The sequence below is a fragment of the Muntiacus reevesi genome, chromosome 1 (assembly GCF_963930625.1).
Source record: "Muntiacus reevesi chromosome 1, mMunRee1.1, whole genome shotgun sequence".
Lineage (NCBI taxonomy): Eukaryota > Metazoa > Chordata > Mammalia > Artiodactyla > Cervidae > Muntiacus > Muntiacus reevesi.
The window spans coordinates 20,308,351-20,323,942 of NC_089249.1; the positions used below are offsets into that span (position 1 = coordinate 20,308,351).

Here is a 15,592-nt window from a genome sequence, read left to right on the forward strand (position 1 = left end):
ATTATGCTACTCAAGTGGCTTGGAAGGTTACTAACACTACAATGGAACAACACCTTGATAAAGGACTTCTCGACTGGCTTGACAGTGGAATGGCATACCCTCGTCTTCGGATCCTCCTTGATAAACAAGTTGGGCCTGAACTATGGGACATATGGAAACATGCTGTGAGCACCGAAGATCTTGGAACTTGGACCGGACATTTCACAGGAACCAGTCGTAGTCTTAGTAATTATTTCTTTCGCTATAATCAATCGTATTTCATACAAGCTTGTATTCTCCTTTCTTTTGTTTTAGCTATAGGAAACTTACAATTTAATAAGACTTTACACTCTGTAACTTGTATGAATCATAAATTGTATACCTGTCTTAACTCTTCTATTTCCATAAGAAGTGAATCCCTTTTGATTCTTCAATCTCAACGTAATTTGTGGTTACCAGTAAATCTCCAACGGCCTGGGAAGAAGGCCCCCTGGCTGGGCTTGCTTCCTGGTTACTTACTAAATTACTCTGATGATCTAAGTGATTCACTGGATGGCTGATTCTTGGCATTTGGGGATTAATAGCTATTTGCACCACTGCTGCCGTCACTGGTGTTGCTTTACAAACCTCAATTCAAACACATAATTTTAGAGCAAAATTGGACTAAAGATGCTCATACTATGTGGGCCACTCAGACTCAGATAGATGATGATATTCAAGATGAAATACAGGAACCAAAAACAGCCATCAAATGGGTTGGAGATCAATTATTAGGTATATAAAAACAAGTGATAGTAATATGTGATTGGAATTCTACTCAATTTTGTGTTACTCCTGTTCAATTCAATCATAGTGCCTATAACTGGGAGCAAATCAAATTTCATTTACAAAATATACATGATAATGCCTCTCTGAATGTACAACTATTGCAAAAAGAAATCTTTGATACCTTCTCTAAAAGTCTGCCCTCACCCACCGATCTGGAAATTTTAGCTGAACAGCTAGCTGATCAATTATCTGGGCTAGACCCACGAGGATGGTTTCAAAGCATCACCCACAGCATCGGGTCTGGAACCATAATTCTGGTGATTGTCTTGGCAATTATATTTGTTGTTTACAGTTGCCTTTCTGCAAAAAATGTTAAAACTAAACAAACTCAAATGGTCAGGACCTTTTTTTGCAAATATAATAAAATATGGGGAATTATCAGGGAATGTTTAACAGTAGGATTCCTGTGTGCTGTTTCCTATCACTCTTGAGCCCTCTGTTCCTTATCAGTCCCTGTCAGGGGCAAGAGGAGCAGGCAAGCCGCTCCCAGGACAGAGATCAAAGAGATGGGATGCTTGCATAGTGTTTCCTTCATTAGCTTTTCCATCTGGTGATAGGAATTATTTATGACCCTCTTTTGATATGGATCGCCTTTTGGCCTTATGGCCTCTATTGCTCCTTGCTTCCTTGGTAACTTGTAAAGTCTGGTCTCTTGCTCTTTATCTGAAGAAGCTACCTTGTATTATTGTATATATACTCTTACAGAATTCAATAAAACACCCTTGCTCTACCAGAGACTTGGGTCCCCGTGTCCTTCTCTCTCTCTCTCTCTCTCTCTCTCTCTCTCTCTCTCTCTCTCTGGCTCATTCCCTGGAGCACAAAGGATGGCTGCGTAACCCAGGGAATATTAGCCTCTTTCTTTCTTTCACTTTCTTATCGTCGACTCCGGACCACCAGATTCCAGTCCATTAAAGGACTCCAACAGTGGGGTAGGGGAGTGATTTGCCAAGGGCCTCACAGTGTGTTGGTGACAGGTCTTCATTCATGGAGCCCAAGACAGGATGTGCTGAGCCAGGAAGGCTCTGGCATGTCAACATTAGGCTTGTTTCTCAAAGGGGACAAGCAGGAGGGTGGGATTAGGCCAAGGTGGGTCCTGGTGAGCAGGATGTTTGTTTGATGTGAGCAATTCAGATATGAATGAGTTCACTTCCCCCTTTTGTTCTTTTGGTATATCTGGGTCCAGAAAGTGTGTGTGTTTATTGCAGAGACACACAGAAGGTGGCTGCATCTGCCGAGGGGAGAACAACTGGATCTTGTTCACACTCAGCCAGAGGAAGATTCCTGGGTAAGCAAGAGTGGTAGGATCCCCACTCATCTCCCCATCCTCAGGATGAATGCCTGAAAAAAGGATGATTGTCACTAGTTGACAGAAGAAGGAAATGGAGGCTCAAAGAGGTGAGGCCATGGCTGAGGCAGCAGGTGAGGCAGGGGCAGAGCCTGGATGTGGAGGCAGGTGTGTCTGAGGGCTTCCTCCTGCCTTGGGTCTCCTAAACAGAGCAAAGGGAGGGCGGCACCTTCTCAGGTGCGCTCAGCTCAAGATGTGAGCTCCTGAGATGTAAGCACTGACCCCTGAAGGAAGGTGTGTATTTAGGGTTCTCAACCCTTTAGGAATTTGGAGAAAGCAGAGGAGGTGGAGGAGGATGAAGGAGTCACACCCTCTCTTCCTGTGGCCACCTTGAAGCTACCCTCAGGGTGCTGTGCTGACGCTGATGGGGGGGAAAGGGTTCTTCTGAGATGCAAGGAATAACGGTTTATTCACACACCCTGTCTCTGAAGAGGGACACGAGACCAAGCACGGAGATGCAGGGCTTTGCCTTTCTACACTTGCTGGGTCCTCTGCTCAGGATGTGGTTTGGAGTAATGGGAGGTCCTATGTGGGGAAGACAATACAGATGGAGTGTTTCCAAGCCAAATTTGGGTCCTCTCAGCCATACACCTTCAAGCCAACCTACTGACACTGGGTTGTGGTAAAGGAAACTGCAACATTTATTGTGGGGCACCAAGCAAGGAGTCCTGTCAGTTCAGTTCAGTTCGGCAGCTCAGTGGTGTCTGATCCTTTGTGACCCCATGGACTGCAGCATGCCAGTCTTCCCTGTCCATCACCAACTCCTGGAGCTTGTTCAAACTCATGTCCATCGAGTCAGTGATGCCATCCAACTATCTCATCCTCTGTCATCCTCTTCTCCTGCCTTCAATCTTTCCCAGCATCAGGGTCTTTTCCAGTGACTCAGTTTTTTGCATCAGGTGGCCAAAGTATTGGCACTTCAACTTTGGCATTAGTCCTTCCTATGAATATTCAGGACTGATTTCCTTTAGGATTGACTGGTTTGCTCTCCTTGCAGTCCAAGGGATTCTCAAGAATCTTCTCCAGCACCACAGTTTGAAAGTATCAATTCTTTGGAGCTCAGCTTTCTTTATGGTCCAACTCTCACATCCATGCATGACTACTGGAAAAACTATAGCTTTGACTAGATGGACCATTGTCGCCAGAGTAACATGTCTGCTTTTTAATGTGCTGTCTAGGTTTGTCATGGCTTTTCTTCCAAACAGCAAGTTCCTTTAAATTTCATGGCTGCAGTCACCATCTACAGTGATTTTGGAATCCAAGAAAATAAACTTTGTCACTGTTTCCTTTGTTTCCCCATCTATTTGCCATAAAGTGATGGCATGATCCAGGTGACATAATTCAGAATGTTAGCTCTTGAGAAGGAAATAAAAGTTCTTGAATTTGTTTAGTGGCTAAACAATTATTATTTTGTCTTGCTAACTCTTTTGTTTCTTTCTACATTTTCTCACTTCTCTAAATTAATTTATTCTTTGGAACTTGGGGGAGGCCTAGGATGCAAACATGTTTTTATGTAATTAAGGTAGATTGAGGATATAGGGTGGAGGAGAGTTCTGTCCTGGGAAGGTCTCTTTGGGTCCTGCTTGGTCACATCCCTCTGTCCCCTGCCCCCTTTTTGAATACTCCTCAACTGTGAGGAGGAACAGGAATGGAACAGGAAAGGAAATACAATTTTAGAAAGAGAAGTTAATTATAAACTTGCCAGAGGAACTCATTTTTAGTTTCCATTCTCTTATCACCTTTCCCCAAATTTTGAGGTAATAAAGCAATGACTGCTCTGGCTGCTTCCTGTTGAAATGCAGTGTGGTCCTGCCTCAATTTGGGGAATGGACACAGTGTTGGAAATAGTCCCTAGACCCAAGCTTAGCACCAATATTTTGCATCACGAAAACAAAATACATTTTTCTTTGATTACTTTGATATAGCACCTGAATAAATATTTGAAAATTAGTAGGTAAGGTAAGAATAATGATCAAAATGCACTATGTGTTATTTTCTAAAAATATTCTATTTTAGATGTCAACCAGGAAAGTAATTTTTCAGTATTTTCTCTTTATGCACCTTCTAGTAACCAAGTAACATCTTAAATTAGTATAAATTTTGGTTTTAACTTTTTCAAGAGTATTAATCATATAAAACAGGAGCTATTGGCCACTCCACATGTCTCTTTGTTAAAAATAAAAACACAATTTAAAGCAATTTTATTATCTTATACTATTCTGCTCAAGAATCTAGTGTCTTCTTCTTGGAGGCAGTCGCTTGAGATATTTCATTTGCCATTCAGTTCAGTTCAGTTCAGTCACTCAGTCGTGTCTGACTTTTTGCAATCCCATGAATCTCAGCATGCCAGGCCTCCCTGTCCATCACCAATTCCTGGAGTTTACTCAAACTCATGTCCGTTGAGTCGGTGATGCCATTCAGCCATCTCATCCTCTGTCGTCCCCTTCTCTTCCTGCCCCCAATCCCTCCCAGCATCAGGGTGTTTTCCAATGAGTCAGCTCTTCCCATGAGGTGGCCAAAGTATTGGAGTTTCAGTTTCAGCATCAGTCCTTCCAATGAACACCCAGGACTGATCTCCTTTAGGATGGACTGGTTGGATCGCTTTGCAGTCCAAGGGACTCTCAAGAGTCTTCTCCAACACCACAGCTCAAAAGCATCAATTCTTTGGCACTCAGCTTTCTTCACAGTCCAACTCTCACATCCATACACGACCACTGGAAAAACCATAGCCTTGACTAGACAGAACTTTGTTGGCAAAGTAATGTCTCCTCTTTTTAATATGCTATCTAGGTTGGTACAATTCCTAAAGTAAGAGAAGTTTTTATAATTACAAGACGAGATCTTGGGGCTGTCAAGTTGCAGTTGGCTGCTGCTAGCAGATATAGTTTTGAAAACAGATGGTGGTATCTTTAAATCTGTTACAGTTTAGGAACCTTAATTTCTTGGTAATAAAATGTCTAAAACCATGTACACAATGGCGATTAGCTCCATTTTCGATATCTGAACCACAGTTACTCCATTTTAACCTTTAAATGTATTTTTTTCTTTTAATGGTTAAAGCATATAACAATGTATGTTTAATAGGTCATAAGCACGCTGTTTTGTTTAGCCTAAACTTTAAATTAAACTCTGTATAAACCAGAAAGATTTTCCCATACTTAAGTATGTGAACATTTTCCCCATCATTTTGCCCTTTTGATTGCAAGTTTTTCCATAGAAAGCACTGATAATCAATATATTTTGTTCCTTGTTACCAGAGTGGTTGCTACCTTCCATGAGTCCTTCATATTCCTTGGTGATAGGCCTACTTTGTATTTATATGTATATATTTGCTTAGTTATCCATGTTTGGGGAAAATTAATCAGACAGAGGAAACAAGTACAGAAGTATGCTGATGGGGAAGTACTATACTTAATATTGATGACTCTAAAGATGTGTCTATTAATTAACAAACTTAAACCACAAACTTTAGTACCACAGATTAATTTAATCCTGAAAATTGTTCAAGTCACAAAAACCTAAAATTCATTTGCACTAGTTTCTATTGCATTTTAAAATGTTTGATTTGCAAGCTTTTACTTTTCTTTACCAGTTAAACAGAGCTCATTTAAAAGTTAATTAAAAAAAAAAAAAAAAACAAACAGCTATCCAAAGAAAAGAGTCTGATGCTGGGAAAGACTGAAGGCAGGAGGAGAAGGGGGTGACAGAGGATGAGATGGTTGAATGGCATCACCAACTTGATGGACATGAGACTGAGAAAACTCCAGGAAATGGTGAAGGACAGGGAAGCCCAGGGTGCTGAAGTTCATGGGACTGCAAAGAGTCATACATGACTTAGCAGCTGAAGAACAACAAAAACAAATGCAAAGGAAACATAGTATTTATAATGTACACATAGACATATTATATTCACACAGTAGAGACATCATAGCTTCATTTTTTAACTTCTTCATAAATCTGAACTTTAATACACAACATTTCTTTATAAATTTTACCTAATCTTCCCTCCTTATTATAGTTCAGTTCAGTTCAGTTCATTTATTCAGTCGTGTCCAACTCTTTACAACCCCATGAACCACAGCACGCCAGGCCTCCCTGTCCATCACCAACTCCCGGAGTTTACCCAAAATCATGTCCATTGAGTCAGTGATGCCATCCAACCATCTCATCCGCTGTCGTCCCCTTCTCCTCCTGCCTTCAATCTTTCCCAGCATCAGCGTCTTTTCAAATGAGTCAGCTCTTTTCATCAGGTGATCAAAGTATTGGAGTTTCAGCTTCAGCATCAGTCCTTCCAATGAACACCCAGGACTGATCTCCTTTAGGATGGACTGGTTGGATCTCCTTGCTGTCCAAGGGACTCTCAAGAGTCTTCTCCAACACACAGTTCAAAAGCATCAACTCTTCGGAGTTCAGCTTTCTTTACAGTCCAACTCTCACATCCATACATGACCACTGGAAAAACCATAGCCTTGACTATATGGACCTTTGTTGATGAAGTAATGTCTCCACTTTTTAATATGCTGTCTAGGTTTGTCATAACTTTCCTTCCAAGGAGAAAGCATCTTTTAATTACATGGCTGCAGTCACCATCTGCAGTGATTTTGGAGCCCGAAAAAGTAAAGTTAGCCACTGTTTCCACTGTTTCCCCATCTACTTGCCATGAAGTGATGGGACTAGATACCATGATCTTAGTTTTCTGAATGTTGAGCTTTAAGCCAACTTTTTCACTCTCCTCTTTCACTTTCATCAAGAGGATCTTTAGTTCTTATTCACTTTCTGCTATAAGGGTGGTGTCATTTGCATATCTGAGGTTATTGATATTTCCACTGGCAATCTTGATTCCAGCTTGTGCTTCCTCCAGCCCAGCGTTTCTCATGATGTACTCTGCATATAAGTTAAATAAGCAAGGTGACAATATACAGACTTGACGTACTCCTTTTCCTATCTGGAACCAGTCTGTTGTTCCATGTCCAGTTCTAACTGTTGCTTCCTGACCTGCATATACGTTTCTCAAGAGGCAGGTCAGGTGGTCTGGTATTCCAATCTCTTGAAGAATTTTCCACAGTTTATTGTGATCCACACAATCAAGGCTTTGGCATAGTCAGTAAAGCAGAAATAGATGTTTTTCTGGAACTCTTTTGCTTTTTTAATGATCCAGGGGATGTTGGCAATTTGATCTCTGGTTCCTCTGTCTTTTTTAAAACCAGCTTCAACATCTGGAAGTTCACAGTTCACGCATTGCTGAAGCCTGGCTTGGAGAATTTTGAGCATTACTTTACTACTGTGTGAGATGAGTGCAATTGTGTGGCAGTTTGAGCATTCTTTGGCATTGCCTTTCTTTGGGATTGGAATGAAAACTGACCTTTTCCAGTCCTGTGGCCACTGCTAAGTTTTCCTAATTTGCTGTCATATTGAGTGCAGCACTTTCACAGCATCAGCTTTTAGGATTTGAAAGAGCTCAACTGGAATTCCATCACCTCCACTAACTTTGTTCATAGTGATGCTTCCTAAGACCCACTTGACTTCACATTCCAGGATGTCTGGCTCTAGGTGAGTGATCACACCATCGTGATTATCTGAGTCATGAAGATCTTTTTTGTACAGTTCTTCTGTGTATTCTTGCCACCTCTTCTTAATATCTTCTGCTTCTGTTAGGTCCATACCATTTCTGTCCTTCACTGAGCCCATCTTGGCATGAAATTTTCCCTTGGTATGTCTAATTTTCATGAAGATATCTCTAATTTTCCCCATTCTATTGTTTTCCTCTATTTTTATTCACTGTTCACTGAGGAAGGCTTTCTTATCTCTCTCCTTGTTATTGTTTGGAACTCTGCATTCAAATGGGTATATCTTTCCTTTTCTCCTTTGCTTTTCACTTCTCTTCTTTTCACAGCTATTTGTAAGGCCTCCTCAGACAGCCATTATGTTTTTTTGCATTTCTTTTTCTTGGGGATGGTCTTGATCCCTGTCTCCTGTACAATGTCAAGAACCTCCATCCATAGTTTTTCAGGCACTCTGTCTATCAGATTTATTCCCTTAAATCTATTTTTTCACTTCCACTGTATAATCATAGGGGATTTGATTTAGTTCATACTTGAATGGTCTAGTAGTTTTCCCTACTTTCTTCAATTTAAGTCTGAATTTGGCAATAAGGAGTGCATGATCTGAGCCACAGTCCACTTCTGGTCTTGTTTTTGCTGACTGTATAGAGCTTCTCCATCTTTGGCTGCAAAGAAAATAAACAATCTGATTTCGGTATTGACCATCTGGTGATGTCCTTGTGTAGTGTCTTCTCTTGTGTTGTTGGAAGAGGGTGTTTGCTATGACCAGTATGTTCTCTTGGCCAAACTCTATTAGCCTTTGCCCTGCTTCATTTTGTACTCCAAGGTCAAATTTGCCTATTACTCCAGGTGTTTCTTGACTTCCTACTTTTGCATTCCAGTCCCCTATCATGAAAAGGTCATCTTTTTTGGGTGTTAGTTCTAAAAGGTCTTCCAACACAAAGTGATGCTGGTGGCAGGATTTTCTGACCTGTCCCAAAGGAAGTCCAGCTTGGTTCTTACCTCTAGGGAAAAGAACTTTGATCTCTTCACAACAAGCTTTTTAAAAGTTAGCATTAATTGAGCACCTACTCTGTGTCAGCCATCATGTGAAGCACGTTGCACACATGATCTCAGTTTTCTGCACAATCAAATTGAACAGATGAAGAAACTAAGGCCAAAAGTAGTTCAGTAACTTGTCCAAGGTCACATAACCTGCCCCTTCCTTACCGGTTTCAACTCTTCTCAACCTGAGGCTGTTCATTGCCAGCAAATGATATGAAGGAAACATTCCTGATTGGCTCTTGAGAAGCAACAACCTCGATCCCAACTTTAGGATCCTGCCTGGAGGAGGTGTGTCTGCCAGGAGGAAGCTAGCCTGGGGAGATCTTCCCAAGAAGATCTGGATAAAATTCCTGACACACGTATGTGGTTTACCTGGACAATTTGGCCTCAGCCACAAAAATCTCCCAGGCATTGTCTTCCGTGATTGGGAACTGCAGTTCTTCCCTGTATTCTCTCTCCGGGAAACACTCAGTGACATCGTCAATAAACTTTTGGCTCTCTACACCAAAAAAAAAGAAAAAAAAAGATTAGAAGAAATTATGGTGGAACATAAATGGTATTCAGTTTAAAGTGGCTCAGCAATAAAGAATCTGCCTGCAATTCAGGAGACACATGAGATGTGGGTTCCATCCCTGGGTCAGGAGTATCCCCTGGAGGAGGAACTGGCAGCCCACTCCAGTATTCTTGACTGGAGAATCCCATGGAAAGAGACTGGCAGGCTACAGTCTATGAGGTTGCAAAGAGTTGGACATGACTGAGTGGCTGAGCAAACAAGAACACACATAAAGTGGTTCAAGTTCACCTTCCTGAGCAAATGTCGTCTGGGGTACTGTTAATGGTTTCACCTGGGGTTATAGGTAGACTGTTCCCCCTGCCCCTAATTCATAAGTTGAAATCCTGACCCATCCTTCTCCCTGCAATGACTGTATTAGGAGATAGGGCCTTTAAGGCAGTAATTAGGTAAAACAAGATCATAAGTGTAGAGTCCTAATCAATAAGATTGGTGGCCTTATTAGAAGAGACATCAGATTTCTTTCTCTCTTTCTCCACCCCCTCAGCTGGAAGGCTTCTAAATTTTTTCCTGTTTCCTGCATCACTAAGGGAGAAAGGAAACTAGAACTTGCCTGGAGGGAATTCACAGAATTAACTCTGTATTGATTGATTGGGCGGGGGTGGGTGGGGGAAACAATTGAGCACCTGGGTATCTGCAGGCGAGCTTGAGATCAATAGGACCAGTATCTGCCTGAGGCAGTCACCCCTGGTAAGCAGGGGCTCATGAATGGGAGCACTGGGAAAATGCCCTAACACAGCGTGGGGGAGGGGGGATTCTAGAGAAAGAGGTTTCCACCTGAAACTAACACAGTCCAGGGAGAGGGGACAGCAGCACACTAGGCAGGACCTACTGTGTGGCGGGCACTGGCCCCAGACATGGACACACACTCGATTTCACCCTCATGAACACATAGGGAAACATGATTTCCATCTTAAGGTGAGGTCAGTTAAGGAACTCCAGGTCACACAGGTGGGACGTGGCAAAGGCCAGACTGGGGTTTATTTCAGGGTCCACTGACCCTCACAGAGCAGCTGGGTGGACAAGGGCAAGAGCTGGAGGAAAGGGCCTCTGTGGTGACGCCCCAGGGCCTGGGAGCAGGAGGAGGCTGAGACCAAGGGAGAGAGCAGGAGAACCTCCAGGGGTGCTGGGAGGCCACCTCCTCTGCCCCTCCTGACCTTGGGAACTCAATGTGCTGTCCCCCTCCCCGTCCTGCCCTCACTGCTGAATCAGGTGCTAGATGACAGTGGGAGAGGAAGTGAGCACCTTGATTGATGTGCTTCTGAGAGAACCAACCCTATTTCCTTTTAGGTTCCCCAGAAAAGAGTCATCATGGGCAGAGGAAACAGGGTTGGCCCTCTCTTGTAGACTTTCCTGAGTTACTAAGACTCTGGACTTCCTACAAAAGTCCTCCCAAATAGACCTATTGTCAAGTGAGGTAGAAAAGTGCAGTGTGCTCTCAGCCCTTCCTGTGAACTCTGCATCCATCCAGCCTGGGCCACTGGGACCAAAGTCACTGGTGTCATTGTTACCCTCATGGACAAGACTACAAGGACCTAGACATCACCGACTCAATGGACATGAGCTTGAGCAAGCTCCAGGAGTTGGTGATGGACAGGGAAGCCTGGTGTGCTGCAATCTATGGGACTGCAAAGAGTTGGACACACAGCTGAGTGACTGAACTGAACTGAAGTGAGTCTATAACGGTTGTAGGTGACATGCACACAATGACTAAGTGGTGGATTTAGGGCCCTCTCCCAGGTAAGATGGGAGCAGAGTAGGGGACTTCTTGAGAATTTCTCAGACAAAGTGGTGCCAGGATTGGGCTTTGAAAGATGAGCATAACTTTGCCAGGTGGTCGGAGCAGGTGTTTCTGGAAGAAGGATCTGAGGGAGGGAGTGCCTGGAACCTGCATGAGTGTGCCCCTCAGCAGCAGGAGTATGACCAGTATGCAGTGAGCAGCTGGTATTTTCTGGGACTGTGCCAAGTGCTGACAGTGCGAAGGTGAAGAAGGCAGGCAGGCTGGTGAGTGAGGGTGGGTGGAGAGGGTGGAGGGGCTGGGAAGAAGACCACACAGTAGACGGAGCACTCTTGGCAAAGGACCTCACAGTCTGTTGGTGGCAGGTCTTCCTTCACAGAGCCCAAGGCACAATGTACTCGGCCATGAAGGACTGCACAGGACAGCACTGGGCTTGGTTATCTAAGGGAGGTGGTGCCTGGGGGGCAGGGTGATTGTTTAATCTGAGCAACCCAGATGGAAGGGCATTCACTTTCCCTTTTGCTTCTCCAGGTATAGCTGGGCCCAGAGGGTGTGTGTGGTTTACTGCACAGCTGGTGGCTGCATCTGCAGAGCTGAGAACAACTGGATCTTGTTCACACTCGGCCAGAGGAAGACTCCTGGGTGAGCAGGGAGTAGGACCCGCCCATCTCCCCATCCTCTGGACAACTGTCTGAGAAAAGGGTGATGTCACTGGTTGACAGAAGAAGGAAACAGAAGCTCAGAGAGATGAGGTCATAGCCAGAGGGGCAGATTAAACAGGGGCAGAGCCTGGATGTGGGGGCAGGTGTGTCTGAGGGCTTCCCCCCACCCCCAAGGCCCCTAAACGGTGCAGAGGGAGGTTGAGACTTGCTCAGGTGGGCTCAGCTCAGGATGTGGACTCCTGAGATGTGAGTGGTGACCCCAGAAGGAAGTTTGGGGGTGCTCAGGCCTTTGGGAAATCTGGAGAAAGCAGATGGGTAGAGGACAGCCTCTTCTCCCATGGGCTGGCCACCTTGAGGCTGCCCCCAGGGTGGGGAAAGTGTTCCTTTTGAGATACAAGGAATCCAGGTTTATCACCACCCTGTCTCTGAGTGCCTGCTCAGTGCCAGGTCCTAGAGGGAAACTGAGGACTGAGAGGGGAGGGGCAGGAGACCAAGTGGGAAAATGCAGGACATTGCCTTCCTGTGCTCTCTGGGCCCTCAGCTAAGGGCTGCCCATGATGGTTGATCATGTGTGAGGAAGATGATCCAGATGGAGGAAGTGAGAAGGGCTTACTACACAATGTCTGCATTATGATCCTGGTTTTGTAATATTAAGATAAATAGTCAAACTGTAGACACATTAGTGTAACAGGAGGGTTGTAGGCTTAGATCTATGTGTTTAGACAGGCATAAATAAACTTAGAAAGTTTGGGGTTATTAAAATCATATTCTTGGGCCTTCCTTGATGGTCCAGTGGTTGACACTACCTGCTTCCACTGAACGGGTTGTGGGTTCAGTACCTGGTTGGGGAATTAAGATCCCACATAGTCGGTAGTGCAGCTAAAAAAAGAAAAATAATAATAATAAAAACAGAGTGTACAATTTGATCAGTTTAAATAAAATAAAAGAAAATCACATTCCCTACTTACATACCAGTGTCAGAAGGCCTAGTCTTGGCCTCTACCCTGCCCATGGAGAGCTGTGTGACCCTGGACAAGCCACCTCCCCAGGGAGTGTTGTTCAGTTCTCTTCAGTTCAGTTCAGTTCAATCGCTCAGTCATTTCCGACTCTTTGCGACCCCATGAATCACAGCAAACCAGGCCTCCCTGTCCATCACCAACTCCTGGAGTTTACTCAAACTCATGCCCATCGAGTCAGTGATGCCATCCAGCCATCTCATCCTCTGTCGTCCCCTTCTCCTCCTGCCCCCAATCCCTCCCAGCATCAGGGTCTTTTCCAATGAGTCAGCTCTTTGCCAAGGTACTAGAGTTTCAGCTTCAGCATCAGTCCTTCCAATGAACGCCCAGGACTGATCTCCTTTAAGATGGACTGGTTGGATCTCCTTGCAGTCCAAGGGACGCTCAAGAGTCTTCTCCAATGCCACAATTCAAAAGCATCAATTCTTCGGCGCTCAGCTTTCTTCACAGTCCAACTCTCACATCCATACATGATCACTGGAAAAACCATAGCCTTGACTCTTACCCATTTTTTAAAAGCTGGTTTCAGTCTGCTCATATGGCTTTGTAGCTTCTCTCTGTGCTGGGGATATTCACCTTTATCTTTTCAAAGTATTGCAGGTATTGTCTCCAGATCTCTTGCATTTTGATTTGGTTTACAGTGTCCTTAGCAATTTCTAATTTTTAAGAGGTCCAATGTTTTCTGGGATTTGTGTCTTGGTGAGAGTTTTCCTCAAGTTAGCAGTATTTTTCCAACATGTTTTGCATAATGTTTTCATTTCTTCCAGTTTGTCTGCAGATTTTTTTTTTCATTCTGATTTACCTTTAGATCCCTTTAGGTTTCACTAATTGATTAGAGCTTTTTGTTTCTTCTTCTTTCTCTTTTTCTTCCAACTTCTACCTTCTCCTTCCTTCTTTTTTTTCTTCTCCTCCTTTCCTGCTCTCCCAGACTCCCTACCTTCCTTCCTGCATGTCTGCTGCTTTATCCCCTTAAAGCAGGATTTACTTAAGAGGTACCTACTGCAATCAAGAAGGAATACACTGTTTTTTTCTGCCTTTAAAGGAGCCTCCAGTGCAGTAAGGCATTATTCAGATTTTAGCAGGAGCCCATGCCTTTCCACATTTCTCTCTTCCTCTTTCTCCTCCTGTAAAAATATCATGGCTGGAGTAAGGAAACATGAGGAAATACAGGTGTTTCCTGCCACCTGAAAGTACAGTATTCCTACAAAAGCTTTCCTAAACCAAGATGGCGTAGTGTGAAGAGGATGTAAACCTCACTTCACAGTTTACTGGCAGAGGGTGATCTTTTGGAAAGCAAGGTATGCCCATAAATGGAAACAGTCAGAAATCTGATGGCATTCTCTGGCAGAAAGAGCTCCTATCAAGACAGATAAGGAAAGCAAATGGAATTACCCAACTTCAGGTAAAAGGTGTGGTGCTGTGTCTTCAAGAAGTTGGTGGTTTCATGTCCCAGTAATGGATTCCACACCTTGTATTTTAGCCAGGCTGTGCCTGGGAGGTTGGAGAGTGCCCCAGAGGCCCTGGAGCAGGAGGAGTAGCAGAGAAGAGATAGGGCACCTGCCCAGTGCTGGGAGCTGAAGTAACTCCACACAAACAGACCCACAACCACAAAAGTGTAAGATTCCAGGGGAAACTGGAGAGGAACTGGATGAGACAGCAGGGGGAGGAGATTTTGGAGTGGAAACTCTAATTACAGGTAACATTTCATCTGGTGAGACAGGTGGGGAACGGCATTGCAGAAGGAGGGGCAGCCTGAGTGAAGTTCTGGAGGCTGGGGTGGGGGTGGGGGATCAGAGTCCAGGGAGCTGGGAGTCCTCCAGGCCCTGAGAAGGCAGGAGGGTGAAGAAAACAGGAGTAGGAGCATCAGGAGGGCCTGGTGATGGGCTAAGGGTTCTGCACTTGATCCTGCCCTAACCCCACCCCCCCACTTTCCCTGCCCAAGGTGGATAACTTGCAGCCACATGGAGGGAGATGTTTGGTGAGAATCTCTGCCCACATGGAGGGGAGGCCTCTGCATCTGGCCATATAGTTGGGTGGGGAGTCTTTTCAGGGTTCTCCTCTCTCCCACTGATAGACTTTTCAAGCAGTGACCAATCAGAGGCTAATAGAGGAGGACACCCTGGATAGAAATCCAGCAGTGGAAGCACTGTCCAGCATCCACACCCAGCTGAGGCCCCAGACAAGGGTCAGGACAAGGACAAGAATGGCAGGGAAGGATGGAAGGATGAGGTCAAGGGTCCAAATGCATTTTCAAGTGTTCAGCATCATCCAGGATCAGCCCTCTCTGCCCAGGCTCTTCTCCTGTCTCTGGTTTGGCTCTTGGTTCTTGTGTTTCCGAATTTCAATTGGCTGCCCTGGCTCCTGGGGTCCTACAGCTTCGAGGCAGAGAAGGAGGCAAGGGACCAGCCAGCTCTCCTCTCCCACCTGCCTGGAGACAGGCCTGTCTGTGTAAATTCTCTCCCATCCACACAGTCAGTGCCCACAGCCTGTGTCACCAGGCATACTCCCTAGTAATCAAGCTGATGGTTACTCTTCTTGAGGGGAACCCTGGGCATTGCAGAGGGAAGGTGATAGAAAGAAAGATTCTAGGATCAGGGCTCAGGTTAGGGGGCTTGGGAAAAACTCTAAGGAAGATGGGCCACTCCAGACTGGGTGCTGTAGAGAATGGCAGGGGCAGTTTTACCAGTGATTGTCTCAGTAACTCTATCTATGGAGAGGGGAGACCAGAGCAAGGATAAATGTGCAATCGGTAAATAAGGAGCAGTCATAATTTTCAGCCCAGGGAGGGAGTGTGAAGACTCTGGTTTCCTGTCGCCACCATCCCTGCTTTTTTATTACTATTATTGTT

The 15,592-nt window shown here is 44.6% G+C and overlaps 1 protein-coding gene across 5 annotated transcripts in view; it reads left to right on the plus strand.

Moving 5' to 3' along the window:
• Window positions 1-2,074: 2,074 nt before the first annotated feature.
• The window catches only part of LOC136170578 (apolipoprotein L3-like), a 59,145-nt gene continuing 45,627 nt past the window's right edge, over window positions 2,075-15,592 (plus strand). For 3 of the 5 annotated variants that reach the window (XR_010663656.1, XR_010663657.1, XM_065938896.1), the window contains exons 1-2: window positions 2,100-2,202; window positions 11,598-11,708. Coding sequence is in view for 1 of the 5 variants with exons in the window: in XM_065938896.1 (XP_065794968.1) it covers window positions 2,187-2,202; window positions 11,598-11,708 (127 nt within the window). In the remaining 4 variants the exon portion in view is untranslated. The other 2 variants (XM_065938898.1, XM_065938906.1) reach the window with 2 other exon arrangements.